We start from the raw sequence: 19,308 nt of genomic DNA on the forward strand, positions 1-19,308 counted from the left end.
AAAGAGCATAGGCACACATACTCTAGATAGCTTCCACTGACCAAAGCTGAAAGAAAATACTTTGTAATGAAGTACAGATTTCTAAAGGTTTATTTAAGGGCCTATTTTTACTTAAGTCATCTTTTATTTTTCTGAAGCATGTTCCCCTGGTATGATTCTAATTTCAAAATCAATATTTCTTTAATGTTGATGAAACTATAAGTTTCCAAATCCATGATGAAAACAGACTGGTGCTATGTGCATCTGATCAAACTAGCAGCAACATAATGTCAAACACAAATGGAAAGCATTTTTTTAAAAGCCCATAATGGCAACTCAAAAGCAGTAATGACATCAAGTAGAAATTAAAATCTCTAGTTAAAGCCAATGAGGGTTTGTAGGTTAATTTTGAATTTTACTCCTTGCTACTCAAATTCAAACAGGGTACAGTGGACATGTTACTTTTGTATTCTCACCAAACACCTTTCCTCTCCTAGTCCCTACACCGTTCCTTTTTCTGATAACCTCCCTTTACTCTGGGGGAACTCGTCTTCTGATCAGCTCAGGGATGGAATGTGATCCAATCTGGGAAAAACCAAAGTTCTTCCCTACAACTTTATATAATTCGCTGCCATGCTTTGGTTATGATGATGTAAGGTGAAACTATCAACAGCTGTCATCTACCATTTCATCTCACTGTCTCCCAACCCAAAGACAGCATCCCCGTAGAGAAGTTGCCTAGGTGAGAAAACAAATCCAGGATGAACAAGTCAGAGGCAAGTATGGAAGATGGAATGATGGCTACTTTGGGTGTTTGGACCCAGCCATGTATGGTGTTCCTTGTGTATGGGCTAATAAATTGCCCTTTAGGCTGACTAGTTTGAACTGGGTTTCTATCACTTGCAACAGAGAGACTATTGGTTAATAATCAAAAGTACACGATAGCTACCTGATAAGAAAAACACATTTTAATTCAGTAGTTTATGATTAAATAAAATCAGACTAGGTATCTTTGCTTAAAATTTAATGACTAATATGAAATCGGTAGAACACACTGTATATGTCAACCAAATTAAACAAAATGTATAAAGGAAATTGTAGGCATTATAATTAGGTGTTTAACGTCTTACTCTATATCGTGAAATCAAATCCTACTACTTGCTACTGGGAAACAGACTGGCTCAACTATATTTTGGAATATTAAAAAAAATCTTTGTATTTAAGTTACATAGTTACATTTAAATTATATTTAAGTTATATTTAAATTATAGTGTTAAATTATAGTAACTCTTTAATTTCTATTTATAATATGAACATGTGCGAGCTTTGTTTACTGTAATTTATGGCTATTAATTCCATATGTAATAATTAGAAATTATGAAAGGCCTACCTTCTCTTTGAAATCATTGTTTAAAAAATAAAGAAGGCCAGGTGGAGCTTTTCGCCTTTTAAAATATGAGTCACGAAGAAAATGCAGGATGTTGCACTTAATAAGGGTCAGGCAATTTGTTTATTCATCAGAATTTGTCAAGAATCCAAAATGGAGAGGTTCTCTAAAAAAAGAAATTGGGTCTTATGACTACGAACTTCTAGGGCTCTCAATGAATCAGTCCAATTCACCAATTCACCTCCAAACAGTTGCCACAGTTATTCACTAAAACACGTTTATTGTACATCTTGTGGGAATAAATGTGTATATTAATCAAATGAGCTGATAGTTAAATTTGAGGAAACTCTGCCAGTTAAAATCTTCCCTAAGGAACAGTCTATAATTGAAAAGTCTAACAGAATTCTAGCAACAGCGATGGCAAAGATACATTAGATCATGCAGATTTTATTTTCCTTTTTCCTTCTGGGCAGGGGAAAAGCACAGGATAAATCCTTTGGTTTTTGTTCCAGTTTTCAATTTAAATTATAGAAGGAATGGAACTCAACACTTTTCTTGGAAATGAGACTACATCATAACAGATTTCATTGTTAGGAAATTCCACTCCACCCTGATATTCAGATCATATGTTCTTTTGTGTACTTTATCTCACTTTTCCCCAAAACAATCCTATTCATCTATTCATACTTTTGATTCAATTCATCCTATTTCTTGCCTGTTTCAAGAAGACAAATTTCCCTTCTGAATTAAATATGAATTCCTCGAAATCTCATGTTGTTGTCTCTCCAGTAATATTGTGAACAACATAATTCTACACAAATTGTTTACTATATGACGGAGAAGATTCCTGAAGTTGCTTTAGAAGAATATATATTTTTCAAACTGCAAGGCCTTACTTCCTATGAATTCCATTTCCATTATTACTTTTACACCAAGGGTCTCTGTGGCATTATTGTCTTTGGATACTCTTCTCCAATTTCTACCCCAAGTTATATATACTTGTGTTCTACAAATTTCTCCTAGGCTTATCTTCTCATTATTTCTTTATATTTCTAATCTTTTCAAGTCTCTTTAATTAACGCCTCTGGTTTCCTTTTGATCTAAAACTTATTCCAATTGTAAACTGAAAATGAATTTCACTAATGTCCAATTTTATCTTTGTTTTCTTAACCATTAAGTACACAGATGCAACACAGATGTAATAATCTTTTACTCTTTTATAGTCATGTTGCAATTTCATAACTGAATAAATTTCAATAAAACTAGAAAAATTTAGTTCCAATGTGAGATTATAATGTATACAGAGCGGCCATAAGTTATAAGTTAAGCCAGGTATATACATAAATACACATATACATTCTGACAACACTGAAGAGTTCCAAGTGCTTTTTCTTCAGTGATTGCTAAATGTTTCAAAACACAGCATAAAAATGGTCATCACAACATCCCTGCGTGGCAATGACAAGAATGGAGTGGAAATGGGATGAAAGGCACACAATTCATAATAAGACACAGTTACTATGTGAACAAGTATAGCCAAATTTGTGAGCACTTATGATTCAAACTACAACGTGGAGTCACTGATTTTCTGAACTGAATATAAGAAATAGTAGTTAGTAGTATTTATCCAGCTTTACGCAGGACAACGTACTAGGAGCTACCCACGTATAAAAGACCCATTCAGTCATCTCAAGAGGGTAAGTTACATATAAATCCCAAAGACAAGCATGGATGACTGATAGCTAGATGGTGTGTCCCATGGCCTTTCTGTTTAGAGAGGTTTCACTAAAGACAATGACAACTTTGCAGTGGATACAGGTGATCCTTAAGTTTGGTCTTACATCAAACTAACAAATAGAAAAGATTTCAGTCTATAGAATTCAGCGTATTAAAAGCCAGGGCCTAATTAAAATAAGCCCTATGCCAATTAGGTGCAAAAAAAGGTTTGGGTTGTTAATAGGAATATAGGCCTTGCAAGTCAACGTGAGAGGCTAGAAAATACATTTTTTTAAAAAAAAATTTAGATTGTTTAATTACTTTTCAGAGAAACAAAAATTCCAGCCATCCACTGACAATACCCCAATCATCCAACAGCTAGCTAGTCAATGCACAGTCCTCTGCAATTGTCCAGGAATTTTCTTCCTCTAGAAGAAGTGCTCAGTTTTCACTGCCAATGTTCTTGGTAGATTCACTTTTCCCTAAAAAAAAAAAAAAAAAGTAAACACACAGTCAAATGTTTATACTGTTTCTGTTTAGCTTGTTCTGTTTTTCCCTCTTCTCTCCTCCCTTCTGATGCATACCAACAGCACCGCTCACAGGGATAGACAAACCATGTTATGTCCCGGGCAGCCGGGATATACGATTCTGGCCACAATAAATAGAGAAATGATGTCTGAAAGTGGCAATTATATTTTGTGAGGTAACATCCTTCCTGACTCTGTGGAAGACTTGGGAATGGTCACTTCACAGTGTGGTTATGATTCCATACTCGCACCGCTGAAAAGATCCCTATTATCACATAGGCTAGCCAAGTGTGGTTGGAATAAAATTTTCCATGATTTTTTTTAAACTTAAAATTGAGGGCCAGTATGCATTGAGAGAATGTGGGCTGATAGAAGGCTAGCTAATCGTCATCTCTTTCCTTTCATGGGAAAGAAGATTCAGAGCAGAAATGAAGTTTCTTTAAAGGAGTTGTCTTGAGTAAAGCAAGTTAAGTCTATGCTTACTCACTAATCTGAGAGTTCCTTGAAGACACTGGACCTTTCCTCCCTGTATCTATACCACCAGTGTAGCGCACGCTAAATCCATATAAATACAAGTCACTCTACCTTTTAGTTTTTTTTTTAATCTATAAAATAGGAATCAGAGTGACTACTCTATTTATTTCATTGTATAGCATAGCTAAAAGGAAGTAATATATGAAAACACTATGAAAATTAAGGTTAAAATACAGATTACTTTGCTTTAGGTTTATAGCCATTTATCTCCATTGTGTAGATAAGAAAAATAAAGCTCAGAGAGGCAAACTGAGTGTTAATAAAGGCTAGTGCTAGAACCATAAATCTGGATCTTGCCTCATATTCCAATTGCCAAGTTCCTTGGGGTTTGCCAATGGTATCTTAAGATTTAAGATTGACTGCTGGGAGCAATCAAACTGGTGTTCACTGAGTTCCTTTTATGAGTAAGGCCTTGAAATAGCTTTCATTCAAGATATGTCCCAATCCTTGTGGAATTTTATACACCCTAGCAGAGTCCTTCAAGCATCTCCATGATATTTCAAGTTAGTTGTTTTTTCCTGTTTTTTTTTTTTTGTTTTGCTTTTCTCTGCATTTTATGCAAACTCTAATATGGTACCTATTGCACTGTAAAGTTTACACTGTGTTCCTGTGCCTGAGATCTATCCCCATAGCCCAGGCCCTACCTCACACATACACTAAAAGTGAAAGCAAGAACAAGAGGAGGAAGGAGGGATGAGGGAAAGAACAGAGGGAGGGAGAATGGATGAAATGAATGAAAAGATTCATTGGCTCCAAAACATGAGTAGTTGCTAAGCCAGGTATTTTCACTAATTCCAGTAATCGATTTTAGGTTAGATTCCTTCTCAAAGGTAGAGACGTTTTCTAATTTTGAGCTATCTTGGACCAACAGAAATATATTTTGCTGGTATTTTTAAATATACAGGGCTTTGTACTATTTGGCATTGCAGCTGGGGAAGACTTTTCCATTTCTTTGCTTATTAAAGTTGCCCAGTTTTCTTTTAGTAGAGTTCCATTCTTTTTTTCCTAGACTGAAATGCAGCATGTTCTTACCGAGTCATCTAATCTACTAGCTAATTTTGGCAAACAAGGACCTGTGAAGCTAGTAACACCATTCTGGGCACTTCGCACTGGATTGATACAAGATGGGTGATCGGTACTCTACATTTCCAATTTAAGGTAGTGGGATACCTTAACTTTTAACCTTTTATAATCAATCTTTTTCATTCCTTAAAAGGAATGCAAGCCAACAAACAAAACTTGCTTATTGCCCATCAATACAGGTACGCTTTTGAAAAACAAAATTATGGCAATCTACTATCACAGCAAACATTGTAACAACCATCGACTGTGAAAACTACTGAATCTCAGCCCAGAAACACATTTTCCCCAAACTAGAAGAGAGACACTTTGTGCTGTGAACTCAAGATTAAAATCCAACTTTTTGGCTCCAGAGAGAGAAAGAATGTCAAGGCTTTCCAAAGAAAATGCCCTGTTCTTATATAATCCCCCTCTTGCATTAAGGGACCACCCTGCAGAAAATCCAGTGCTGTGAGAAGGTACAGAAAAACAGACACCTTGAAGTGCTTACACAAAGAAATGCATGTCCAGGAAGACCTGGCATTATTTTTAGAGTATGTGTATTTATGATGTGACAACACTAGTATGGTCCTTAAAATCTTCTCAGATCCTCTTTAATTCTTTGCTATAGCAGCTCTAAATGATCCTCTGTACTGAAAGCACAAGTCACTTGTGCTTCCCATAAATAAGTCCAACATTATATATCCACCAAAAAATAGCAAATTTTACTTAATATGGTTCCAAATACACTACAAAAGTAGCCTTTTCTTTTTGCTTCGTTACAGGAAGCCTTACTTCAATGTGCATTCCTAAACAAAGTAAAAGAGGAGCTGTGTGTGCTATGTTTATTTACACAGACAATGTTTGCCCTGGCCAGTAACCCATATTACTAAACAACTTTCCCTGAAACCAACATTTAGAGAGAGAGCTATGTGAATTATATTAAGGAAAAAGTAAGGTTTTACAAAGCTTTAAAAACCGTGAAACTGGTCTTTTAAAACTAAAATTTCTAATTTGAGAAAATAAAATGGGATATTCTCAAATTGTGAACAATATAAAGTCAAGAATTAACCTCAAGATTTAGGAACCCATATTTGCTTATTAGAAATTTCATGCTTGCTAATTAAAAATCTAGTTTCAAATTGTGCTCTGACAATATTTTAGCCACTTGGGCAAAAACTTTTCTATTAACTTTCACCAAGAAAGAAAGCTATTACATGTACAGAGAACACCTTACAACAAATGTTACTGCCTGTTACAGTCTATAATGCTGGCATAACAACACATGAACCATATATTTCAAATAATATTATCTTAAAAAATAGAATTCAATCCAATCCAAGGATTTTATGATCCTCTGGAATTTGTTACAATGAAATTTGGCTTGTACCCATAATTCTTAGCTGAAAGCGGTATCTAATGGTTTTGAATTAAGATAACCCCTCTCTCTCCCTTTTTAAAAGTAATTTCTGGATTTTATTCATCCTCTAGAATCTGCATTCAGAAACACAATTAGCTTACTTTCATTGGTAGTTGAAAATATGGATAAGTCATTCTATAAACTAAATTTTTACATACACTTCTTCCAGTTCTAATACTTCCTCCCAACTCTCTCAACAAAAAGGGAAAAATATTAACTTATAAGGAATCACTAAAATGTCAAGGAATACAGCCAAGGAAACAAAATCAAAGAAATAAAAATAGTGGGTTTAAAAATAAAAGGAGATAAAAGGTCCAGGCAATAGCACTTGATCCTTACGGCACATTATTCTAAATATAGTCCAAATTTTAAACATAATGTTCCTTGCAACATTTCCCTTTCTATAAGGTAAGATACTAAAAATGTTTTGTAATCCCTCATTTTAAGATTCTCTAAAGAAAGAGTTTTAACTAGGGAGTAAATTTATCTGATTACAAGAGACTGTTAATTAAAGACTATTAGCTTAAAAGAAGATAAAAACATACAGAACTCCAATAATGCAGAGAATGTCCTTTTACAGACAGATATTCAAACCGATTCATTCATTTTAAATTGATAGTATAAGCTTACATGCTCTCAAACCGGACAGAAGCAGCAGTTCATTCATTTGGTTGTTTACAGTATTAACTGTAGCTACAGAGTATATTCAGTTAAGTGTGCAAATACAGTGGGAAAACATGTATAAAAAAAATACAGTCATAATTGCTTCAGTTTCACTAGAGTTATTCTGAGCATTACAGGAACAAATTTACACTTACCTTGGTGAAGAACTTTCATGTCATTACCAGATTCTTTTAAAACCACATGTAATGTTGGGTACTCAATGATCACTTTGTTCCTCAAATTGTCAAGGAGACTTTTGTGAAGATCCAGTTCATAATATCTTATAATAAAAAAATCAAAACAAAAATAAACACATTCTTAATATTAAAAATTACTCATAAATGAGTTCTACACATTAAAATATTTTTAAACAAATGATATCAATTCAGTAGCTATATCCTTATAACATAGTAAGTTTAATACCTCTAAAAAAAAACAGGTTAAAAAAGCTATTATTATAGAGGTTCTAAAACTAAATCAAAAGCATATCAAATAATTTGACCTTGGGGAAGCTCTAGAATAAGTCATTCATTTCACATCGAGTAAAGAATAAAGACTTTTACATAATATCTAATGTTTAATGTATCATAAAATTTTTAGATAAAATGATAACTACCTAAAATTCGAATTCCTCAAATATACTTAGTTTGAGCCTTAAAAGAGAAACAAACATTATCTCATGATAAATAATTTCTAGTAACATAGGGCAGTAGAATAACTGGCTACAAAAATACTTTTGTAAAAAGTTTATTCTAATTATAGTTTCCAGAAATTTATATTGACATACAATTATATCTGGCTTTCCTTTATTTTGAAATTTTAAAAACTAGGTTTGGGTTTCTGAATGAGGCAAAAGCACATAATTTAAGAAATATGGAGTTATCAATTATGATATCATAACATAATTGTCACTTGTGTCACAGGTAATTAGATGCTTATATTCCTTAAGGTGTGAAATTCTCAAGTCATTACTTAAAAAAAAAAAAAAAAAAAAACCGAGTTGATTAAAAATGCATTGCCCTTTGCTTGCTTTCTAGAGTAGGAGAGAAAGGGATGGAATTTCACCTAGCTCACTAGGAGTTGCATATGGGAATATGTTGGCATGTGAATATCATATCATGTTAAGGAGGGAAAAGTAGAGAATATGTCCACCAGTGTAGCTCAGAAATTCTCCAACTTTTCTTCTCCATCTCTACCAATGATAGATGATAATTCACATGCACAACACACATCCCAGGGGAAACCCAGCCTGACAGCTGTAACTCCATCCTTTTCTCTCCTGCTCAAAAACAAACAAACGAACAAAACAAAACAACACTTCCCCCGCCCCCACCACTGGAATATAAGTGACCAAGGATGACGTTATCACTGGGACACATGTGAATCTTCTGTAATTTTGTTTTAAGAGTAAATCATTCACAAACTTTGATATTTCTTAATCAGTAACAAATTATTTGCTCTAAACTCACAGCTGACTGAGACATGTAGCACACTTACTAAGAACTGGTGTGGTGATTTCTTTGTGTTCTCAGTTTGTCTCACGTATAGTTGTGAAATAAGGGAAAACAGAAGTGCCTAACAAAACGTAAACTCAAGCCCACTGTATAAACCGATTTCTTTTTAAGAAGTAGGTAACAAGTGAGAGAAAAACTGCAAAACCAAAACTACTTATGTTTGCTTAAACACAGACCCCACCCACCCCTGGAATTTCTTCATTTCAGAATCACAGAATACTTTTTATGTTAAAAAGAAACCTGAAATGCAAAATACTCAGTCTTCCTAAACCAGCCACCCTAGTGCCCATAGGCCACAAAACGTATACATTCTTTTCCCTGTGTAATGTAACACAGATGTGCTTACAATACTTTAAAAGTGGTTCCAGCATTCAAGGATTAAGTGCTTCACATCTTTTAAACATTATTTCTCTTTGAAATAAGCAGTATTTTTTTTTTAAAGAAAGCAGTAATTATACAAAAGAGAAAAATGAGATTGAATTTGATATCAAAGTATAAGATTAAATTATAAAGTGAAATATAAAATGGATGTAATTAAATTTTTCTTAAGAAAAAACAAGACTTGAATTCTCAAATAGGGACTTTTCAAATGGTATCCTACAAATGGTGTCCTACTTGTAGTACCGTATCTTCTGTGCATTTAAATTGAATCATAAGGCTTCTATAAAGAGAAATTTCTCAAATAAGTGAATGTTTCCCACTTAGCTCAGTTTTTGGTAATTTTCAATGTACAGTTAATTTTTTAGGTATTTTATTTATTTTTATAATATTAAATCTATGTTAGGTTTCTCTAGATTTCCAAAGCTGGAGCAATTAAAAAAAAAATCTTCAAAAGCCACATAGTAACCAGAACCTAATATATTATTACTGCTGATACAGTATAAAATATGTTCCCAGCAGAGGAACATTTAGAGATATTTAAAAATTACCATGTCATAAGTTATATATTATTTTAATCTTAAAACTATAATGATTACATTTGCCAAATTAAAAGAAAAAAAAAAAAATCCGGTCCCTATTTTATGTGCTGAGCAGGCTCTGCACAAAGCACTTATGATGCAAATTTTATAAGAATTTATAATGATTATTTTTAAAACCTTTTATTTAAATGCAATTAAAATCTGGTATGCTGTGTGGTTTTGATTAGGACCACTGAATTTTATTTAACATTTACTCGAAAATGTTGCAAACGTCTAATTACTATAATATTGCATCGAGTGTCAGTAAATTTCTAAGCCTCAGCTTTCCAATCTGTTAATCAGAGAAGTCAGACTTCACTAGATAATCTTCTGGCTGAAATTCTGAATCTTTGATTTTTGTACTACTAGCGGTTACTCTTAATCTACTACTATTTGCTGGTGATTAAAAAAAGTAGATTATGTAAACTGTTTATAAAGGAAGGCTATCAAACACATGTGGGATAACATTCTGTGAACTTAAGAGTTTAATTAAATAAAGCAGTAACTTTTGTTGCTTGTGTTTGGAGTCCAACTCTCAGAGAGTTAAAAGTGGCGGCTCCATCACTTACTGGTCTGTGATTCTGAACAAGTTAGTTAACTTCTCTAATCCCTAGTTTCCATGCTTGAAAATTGATACTGGAGACAATGACAGTATCACTTCAGAGCACAGAAACTGTTAGCTCATTTACTTAAGCCATGAACACAGTTTTACATTTGTATTTACCTAAAGTAACAACACATTCTTATAGAAACTTTAGCTGTGGACAAATTTCTTCAGTAACAAAGAATGGCACTTATTATGTAAGCACTGAAACACATATTTTCCTTTTTACACATTTACATTATAAAAATGTAGGCTTGCAATTTTCAGTACAACCTTAAAGTCACTATTTGGTATCACATTTATTTCTAAGAGACTAACGGTACTTTGTTTCTGTTTCCATTATTTTGAGGCAAGTTGTACAGTCCAGCTTGGCACTGCCTAAAGCATTTAGACTCTAGCTCCTTTGAAAGCCATTAAGTCGCTGAATCCTAAGAGACAGCCGTATCTTATTTTTTTTTTTTTTGAAATTTACACGAACTCTGGTGTTCCCATTAGTAGAATGGCTCTGCTACCATAAGACAAACTACTTAAGTCTACAAGAATTAAGACACCAACATTTGTCTCTTCTTTCACCCTTAGGGACCCTCTCAGACATTTCCTCTTGTTATTTCACTTGCTTACCCTCACAACCTTGCTAGATGACCCTGATCCAGGCAGCTTCACAGGGGCATTAGAAGGACAGCATGGCTCAGTAGGCTAAACAGGTGTTACAGGGATTGACATTATATAAATAAAAGTTGTCTTGATACTCAAGGGTATGCTTTTAATCTTGGCTCTGTTACTAACTTTCAAAGAAACTGGCCTTGTTCTTGAACTTCTTTCTTTGCATTTTATTAGGAAATTAGGATTTTCAAAAAACTCCTCATAACTCAAAGGAGACAAGAGAATTAAAAAGAGTCACAAGCCACTTTATTTCTCATGTGACCACTGACACCCCTTAGAGTTTATCTCTCCATCCCCTAAAAAACACTGAAACTAAATCTGAATATTCTCCAAATTTAAAAATACAATAGCAGTCCCTTGGTTACAGAATTTTTCTACCATAAAATAAGGTCATTGGATAAGGTGTTTACCTAGACTCCTTCAGCTCTAAAATTCTCCAAGTGTTGATATTTATCTGCTAAAGGTAGCACTTAACTATACTCTTAATAGTCATATTTCTCAACCTAGGTTTCTGGGTTAAAAGTGCAACTAACTGATTCCAAATGTATAAAGTGTATCTTTGGCTGTTTTAAAAAATTAACCTTAATATAAATTGGTTTATGGTTATCTGATAGCTTCGAGTTTTTAAAATATGGCTCATCCTTCCATAACTGAATTCAGTAAGGTTCCTGAATCAATTACAAACTAAATGCTTTAGATTCACACTTATCGAAATCCTTTAAAATAACACAAACTTAAAAGTACTAAAATTATCTTAAGAGTAGAAAGAGAATGGATTAAGAGAACAAACTAACTTTCAAAATCCAAATGAAAAGCAAGAAACCAGGTTGTTAATGAAGGCCCAGAACAGGAGGAAAAAAGATAAACTCAGACTAAAATATGTAAAACCAAACTAAGTACAGGGGTCAGACAATTTTAAAATTTCTCCAAATAACACTCCTATGTGTACAATTTTCGCAACTCATACTGCCCAAGTCATATTACAAACAGATCTTGTCAAAGTTAAATTTCTTATCTAATCTCTTTTAGTTTTCATATTTAAACTGTAACTCATTCCATTGAGTTACAGTTTGCTGCACTTTGTTTTGGGACGTTAATGTATCCATGTAGATGAGGGCTACAGATGCTTGACATGGGGCATCAGTCATGAGTTGGTTAGTGCAGACATATGCCCCCATTCAGAAAGCTCAACAGTTCAGAACTGCACTGAATGATCCTACTCTATCCATTATATAAAAGCTTTGGGATGTGGTAAAATAAAGTGACCAATTATACATTTTAAAACATGCCTTAAAGAGGGCCTTATAAGGCTCTTATTTGTTCTAGATGCCATTTATTAGGTCTTTTCTTATCCTCACTAGTAAGCTCAATTACTTTTAAATTCAGAAAGCTTGGGTTCCAATCTTATCACTGGTCCTTATGAGCTGTGACTCCTAAAGGGTACTCAGTTTTCTTCATCAGTATAATGATGGAAAGGATAACTATCCATCAACTAGCTTGTAAAGATTAAATGTAATAGGTGAAAATGTTTCTAGAGTGTAACTTTCCAAACTAGTATCACTAATAAGATTCTATACTCCAAAGGTAATTTAGCACCTCTAGCAGGAAAACGACAAACACCATGAATTATGTTCATGATCTATGAGACTAGTAAGCAGAAAAAGCATAAACTTGAAAAAAAAGAGACCTGAGTAGAAATCCTGGCTTTGTAACTGTAACTTAAAACAGAGATATGGTATGTACTTCATTAGAATTAATGAATGTGAAAATGCTGTAAACATAGTGCCTCACATTTCTTCATAAATTAATTCCTCAATTATTTATTTAGGGTCTACCATGTACAGGTAGTCTGCTAGGTAACAGAAGTTCATAGAAATTAATTCCATAGTTTACTGGGGGTGTCAGTCAAATAAATAACTACCACATATCAATGGGACAGGTGTCATAACAGAAATCTGAAGTGGATACTCAGTAAACATTTTCTCTTGTTCCCTACCTACCTCCAACTATTATTTCAGGCTGCACAGTGCTTTCAATATCTAGGCATTTCATTTGCTAAATCTAGTTACCTCCTCCTTAATTGGTTCTTAAAATCCCTCTTTCTCTATTGATTTTCTAATTAACATAGTGAATATTAATTAGTCTTATTGTTAACAAAGCATGTCTCCTCTGGTGCCAAACTGAATGCAAGAGTCTGATCAGTAGACTCTTACATCTTTAATCTTTATTAGGAAGTACTGCTTTGTAAAATATAATTAAGTTCATCAGAGAAATTTTTGCTTAAAGGTTAAATAGTTCACAAGTTAACTATATCATAGAATTATATTATTTTAGACTTAGCAAGAACTACTCTAGTCTTTTTTGTCTTCCAGGTGAGGGAATTGAAGTTCTGAGAAGTATATTATCCAGAGTCAGTAAGGAGGTGCAGAGTTGGGACTATAAAGCAGATCTTTTGAGTTCCTTCACTTGATTGTTTGCTTGTTTGCTTATTCTTCATTCAACACCTATTTACTGAGGTCTACCAGGTATCAGATACTGTCCTAAGCACTGGGAATACAATGGTGAACTATTAGGTATTCACTACAAGTGAAAAAATGAAGCCTTTCTAGCAAGAAAGTATATGTACAAAGTAGAGAGTCAGAAATAAGCTAGGTGCCTAGAGAACTGAGTAGAGTGGATATGAGAATACACACATAATTCATTCGGTTTTGGTACTTAGAATAAATTACAGTGAGATGTCTGGTTGGGGAGGAGGTTGAAGCTTTTCCGCTAAAATGAAAATCCAAATCATCTAGAAATTTTGAGTATTCATGTTATTATTCTATCTGAAGAGTATATAAAATTGGTTACAAATTATTATGTAACATAGCTAGAGTATATACATTTAGTTGATTAACTGAAGTAGATCCAAAGTGATATGATGGTCAAATTCTCAGCAGATTATAAACCTACAATTTCCACAGCGATGCTCAGCTTTTAAATATATAGTTTTGATTACTGGTTAAGGGAATTATGTGAAATATAAAATGAGTTTTTTTTCTAAAAACTTGGGAAATATTTTAACTCTCAACTTGATGTTACATTCTCAAGTTCACAGCTACTGAGACATCAATGGTTGTGCCTGCAATTGTCCTATCAACACTCACCCAGCTGTGCCAACTAGCTGAGCTTCAGCTTCCCTCAAGCAAAGATTACAATTCTTATCATAAAACTGCTTCAAACAGGTTGCCACACAGGAAACCCATTCCATCACTGAATGTGTCATCTCTGAGATGATAAAAATATTTAATACCCCACTCTACATATTTCTTTCATATGTGTGGACATTCATTGGGTTGATTTTAACATTTTCTGGTTATCAAATAACTTCTTGCTTCCTTAGTTCCAAAAAGTGAACAAAGGTTAATATCATTTTGAGCATATACTCATCCTGATAATGACTCTCACTTTGAAAAATAATCAACAATCCCAAAAGCCTTAAGAAAGAACTGGAGTTGAGTTTCACACACATTATAGCCATTTATGGTCCTGAGAAGCATGTGCTATATTGCAAAGAATGCATCAAGGCTTTGGAGGCAGGCAAGCCTAGTTTTGGATCTAGTTTCCACCACTTAGTAGTTACAAAGCTATAGGCAGGGCTCTCAATGCAATTATAACAAATTTACAATATACAATATAACGTAATTATAATGTATATAAAACACTTAAGAATACCTAAAAAAAAAGAAGGCACTCAATAACAGCTTGTCATTAATACTTACTATGTTCCTTAAAGACACCTATTAGTCTCTAGATTTAACCGTGATTTTAAATCACCCTTGCAGAAAATATTTTGTATGTGTGCCTGGGAAAACTTATTCAGGGTGTTCACATTTTTTTTGTTTATATGAAACATAAAATAATTTTGAAAAACAATGATACTTTTGTACATTTTAAAACACAGACATCTAAAAGAGAACATTTTGATAGTTGCCAGATGGGAGGGGGGTGGAGGAGTGGGTTAAAAAAGGGAAGGGATTAAGAAGTACAAATTGGTAGTTACAAAACAGTCACGAGGATGTAAAGTATAGCACAAGGAATATAGGCAATAATATTGTAATAACTATGTATGGCGTTAGACGGGTACTAGATTTATTGGGGTGATCACTTCGAAAGGTTTATAAACGTCTAATCACTATGTTGTATACCTGAAACTAACATTAATTAGGGAGGAGGCAAGAGAATTTAAATGTTAATCAAGCCACCATCAGAGACTCCAATTCGCTGATCAACCCTGCAGCCAGGCCAGGAGGACACCTGCAGAACAAAGGAAGATTTCTGCTGGGATTGCTAACAATCCAACCCACTCCCCACATCTGTGAAGAGAAAACAGGAACCAAGAGTCATTCCCTGTGGCTAAAACCTTGGGGAACCCATGGATAAAAGCCTGGGAACTGCCAGCAGGCCTTTCACTCTACATATTCTTACCTTTTCCATGCCACATACTCTTCCCCTTCCTCACTATATGTCTATATCAAAGGAAATGGGAACTAAAGAATGACATAAACTGACTCCCCTGAACACTCAGGGTCCCTCTCAGTGCCTTTATTGTCTCTCTCTAACTGTCTCTCTCACTCTCTGCCTCTGAGAGGAGACCACACTCTGTCTGTGGAGTGTTACCCCTTTTCTAATAAACTTTCCTTTAACTCTAACTTTGGCGTGTGTGCTGAATTTTTTCTACAACCTCCGCCAAAGTACCCTCTTCTCTCAGTACAGGGCTTGGTCTCCCAGCCTACTCGGGGAAATCAGCCTTGTCCTGCATCAATATAATATTGTAGGTCATTATAATTAAAAAAATAAAAAAATTAACAGACATCTAAAATTTCACTTAAATCTTTACTCATAAGTTTAAATAGATACAAAGAACTTAATTTACGGTATACTATAAATACCGATGATTTAAAATGAAACTGTTACATCACTCTTAACTAAATATACTAGAATCTAAATACCAAGGGAATTTGATATCAATATCAGCCATTAAAAAAAAAATATGAACAAGTTCTTCCTCAACAGTTAGAAATCTTATGCTTCTTTTTCTCCTTGAACTTGTATTTTTATTCCAATTCGCAGAATTTTATCTTTTACTGATTATCCAAATCATATTTCTCTGGAACAAAAATGTGTATGTAAGCTAAAAATTTAATTTTATTACCTATAACCTTAAAGCTTTAAATGTCAAAATTTCTTCTGTATTGAATAATTTTAAGTATTATTAGTATAAATTAATCAAAAACAAATCTCATTTAGTAAATTTTTAAATTAATTTTTTAAATTGTAGTTTGCATAGAATATTAGTTTCAAGTGTACAACATAATTTAACATTTATATAACTTACAAAAAGATAACCATAAATCTCATTAACATACGTCACTGTAAAAAGGTATTATGATATTACTGACTCTATTTCCTATGCTGAACATTACACTCCCTTGACTTATTTTTCAACTGGAAGTTTGTGGGTCTTAATCCTCTTCACCTTTTTTACCTATCCCCTCAGCCCCCTCCCCTCTGGCAACCATCAGTTTGTTCTCTTCATTTATTAGTCTGTTTCGTCTATTCTTTTTTTTTTTTTTTTTTTAGGTTCCAAATATAAGTGAAATCATGCAGTATTTATTTTTCTCTGTCCAACTTATTTCACAAATACCCTCTAGGTCCGTCCATGTTGTCACGAATGGCAAGATTTCATTCTTTTTATGGCTGAGTGTATACACACACACACACACATCACATCTTCTGTATCTGCTTATCTATCAACAGATACCAAGGTTGCTTCCAATTCTTGGTTATTGTGAATAATGCTGCAATGAACATAAGGGTGCATATATCTTTTTGAATTACTGTTTTTGTTTTCTTCAGATAAATATCTAGAAGTGGAACTGCTGTGTTGTACACTAGTTTAATTTTATGAGGAATCTCCATAGTATATTCCTAAAGTAAAAATTTATTAGAAATGCATCTCTTAATGTGATGGGTGAGCATCAGTGATGGCATCTTTTACTACATGCAAGGTTGTTTACTACTGATTCTTAGATTAAGCGATTTCCTCCCATTTATTTCTGTAGTCCTTATTAATAAAACCAAATTTCAAAAGAAAAAACAAGGAAGTTTAAGAAATCCCATCTAGAAAGCACAGTGCTGTTATTCACTAATCCTTCATTTATCAGTTATTTTCAAGGGATCTAATGAAAAGAAAAAATGATCTTTGGCTATTTACATAAGACAAGGCATATGAAAGTAGTTAATACTGTTGTTAGAAATTCTGGAATTCCTTTAATGTTCTCTGATATATATTTAATTCTGTGCCAATATTATCAAGATAATCTTAACCTTCAAGATTTTCAGTTTTCTAATGGCAGGACATTAAAAAAAAACCTTTTTATATTACATATTATAAATTTCCTATTTAAAAGACCTTCAAAGTATATTTTTCAACCATTCTCTGTAGGCCTGAAATAATTATCATTTAATTTTCCATTTCTAGTTCAATCAGGTCAAGGGTGCAGACTAATATCTTGAAGGATGTAAAAATCTGACTTAGAAAATATTCATCCTAATATAAAATGACATATTTCTTTATACAACTTCAATAACTCAATTGAATAAACATCTACCAAATACTTCCTCAAGGAATTTACTGCCTTAGCCAGTGTTCCTCAAAGTGTGGTCCCAGGAATAACTTTTATCAGAGTCCCTTAGGAGGCAGAGACTGTAAAAAATGCAGTTTTCTAGGTCCTATTTAAGATGGCTAAACCAGAACTTCTGAGGGTAAGCTGGAAATCTACTAGACCTGTGAGCTAGCTGAAAGCAAGGAGGGATTTGTCAGGACTAGGAGGCAAGGTGGACAAGAGACAAGGCTCTTAGAATCAACTATGTCTGAGAGGTGGTATCTTGCAGGCAGTTGAGTTTAGAACTCAGAATCTGAGCAAGCAACCTGAAATGGGAGGTCAGCTCTGCTCTAAAGTAGAAGAGAGTTTTTGCTTGCTGGAGGGTGGGTGGGTATTAGCGAAAGCCAAAATGAGGTCAGGTGAGTCTCACTTGAGGCTTTTACAGAGACAAAATTAATTTCTCTAAAGAGTCATAGGAAAAAGTATCTTATCTCTTAACTTCACAGTAAATTTTTAAAAATAGTTCACGTCACAAATTCAAAGGAAGTAGAGCAACCTTAATGTAAAAAAAAAAAAAAAATCTCCCAGCATGGAAATTAAATAATCCAAGAGAAATAGCTCATACTTTTGCTTAAAAAAAAAAAAAGTAGTGTTCCAAAATTATTAATCACAACTAGCATGGTAGAAAAGGACAGAATCCATGTAAGTACAATAGGGAAGTACCCTCAAAAAGAGTAAGAATCTGTGTTGTTCATTAAATCAAAGCCTAGATAATAAAAGCTTTAATTTGGCTTGGGTTTAAAGTCTAAACTCTTGGTTTTATATGCCAATTATCAGAATTAGAGTGAAGGTAAAAAAAAAAAAACCAATCTGGAATATTCATGCGAAGATGCCCATCCCCTTCATTGGGTACCTGTTATGCCTTATATATCAAATACATCTCTATTGCAGCATTTACCATATAGCTCTCCCTCCTTGAGGTGTAGTCTTTTATATGTCTATATATCCCTAGGGTTTAGCACTGTGAAAAAGACAGACTTGAGCAATCTTAATCCACTGATACCTTACGTCAAGTTCATATATCAAAACGCTTGTCCTCTGAGCAGGTGCTACATTTTCTGAAGGAACTTTAAAGTATACTGGGCAACTGATATAATATCTCTCAGTAGCTCTCAATCTCTCTCTCCCTCTTTCTCTCTCTCAATTTCTATTTTACATACGGAGAACTGAAGCCCCCAACTGGTTAAATGATATAAAGTTACAAATGAACAATAAAAAAAATCCTTTAGGGAAGGGCCTGGTAAACTATGGTCAGCAGGCCAAATCTAGCCAACTGTCTGTTTTTGTAAATAAAGTCTTACTGGAACAAGGTCATATTCATTCATTTATGTACCGCCTATAGTTGCTTATGTGCTACAATGGCAGAGTTGACAATTGTGACCATATGACCCACAAAGCCAAAAATACTTACTCAAGCCAGTTACAGAAAAGGTTGTACAAGCTGTGCTTTAGAGTATTAAAGTGGTATTAACACCTATCATATACCAGGCATACATTATTTCAGCGAATCAGGTCATTACTTATTAAAAAATTAAGACTGACCTCCTACTATGAGAAAGTCACTAACTCAGCAGGA

The 19,308-nt window shown here is 33.8% G+C and overlaps 1 protein-coding gene across 2 annotated transcripts in view; it reads right to left on the bottom strand.

Annotated features, from left to right (window-relative positions):
* Nucleotides 1-988: 988 nt before the first annotated feature.
* Nucleotides 989-19,308, bottom strand: part of ZNHIT6 (zinc finger HIT-type containing 6) — a 57,117-nt gene continuing 38,797 nt past the window's right edge. For both annotated transcript variants that reach the window (XM_006919375.3, XM_006919374.3), the window contains 2 exons: nt 7,441-7,565; nt 989-3,564 (listed from right to left, as the gene is read on the bottom strand). In XM_006919375.3, the coding sequence (XP_006919437.1) occupies nt 3,524-3,564; nt 7,441-7,565 (166 nt within the window). In that variant the 3' untranslated portion in view covers nt 989-3,523. The remainder of the gene's footprint in view (nt 3,565-7,440; nt 7,566-19,308) is intronic.

The sequence above is a fragment of the Pteropus alecto genome, unplaced genomic scaffold, assembly GCF_000325575.1.
Source record: "Pteropus alecto unplaced genomic scaffold, ASM32557v1 scaffold25, whole genome shotgun sequence".
NCBI classification, from domain to species: Eukaryota; Metazoa; Chordata; class Mammalia; order Chiroptera; family Pteropodidae; genus Pteropus; species Pteropus alecto.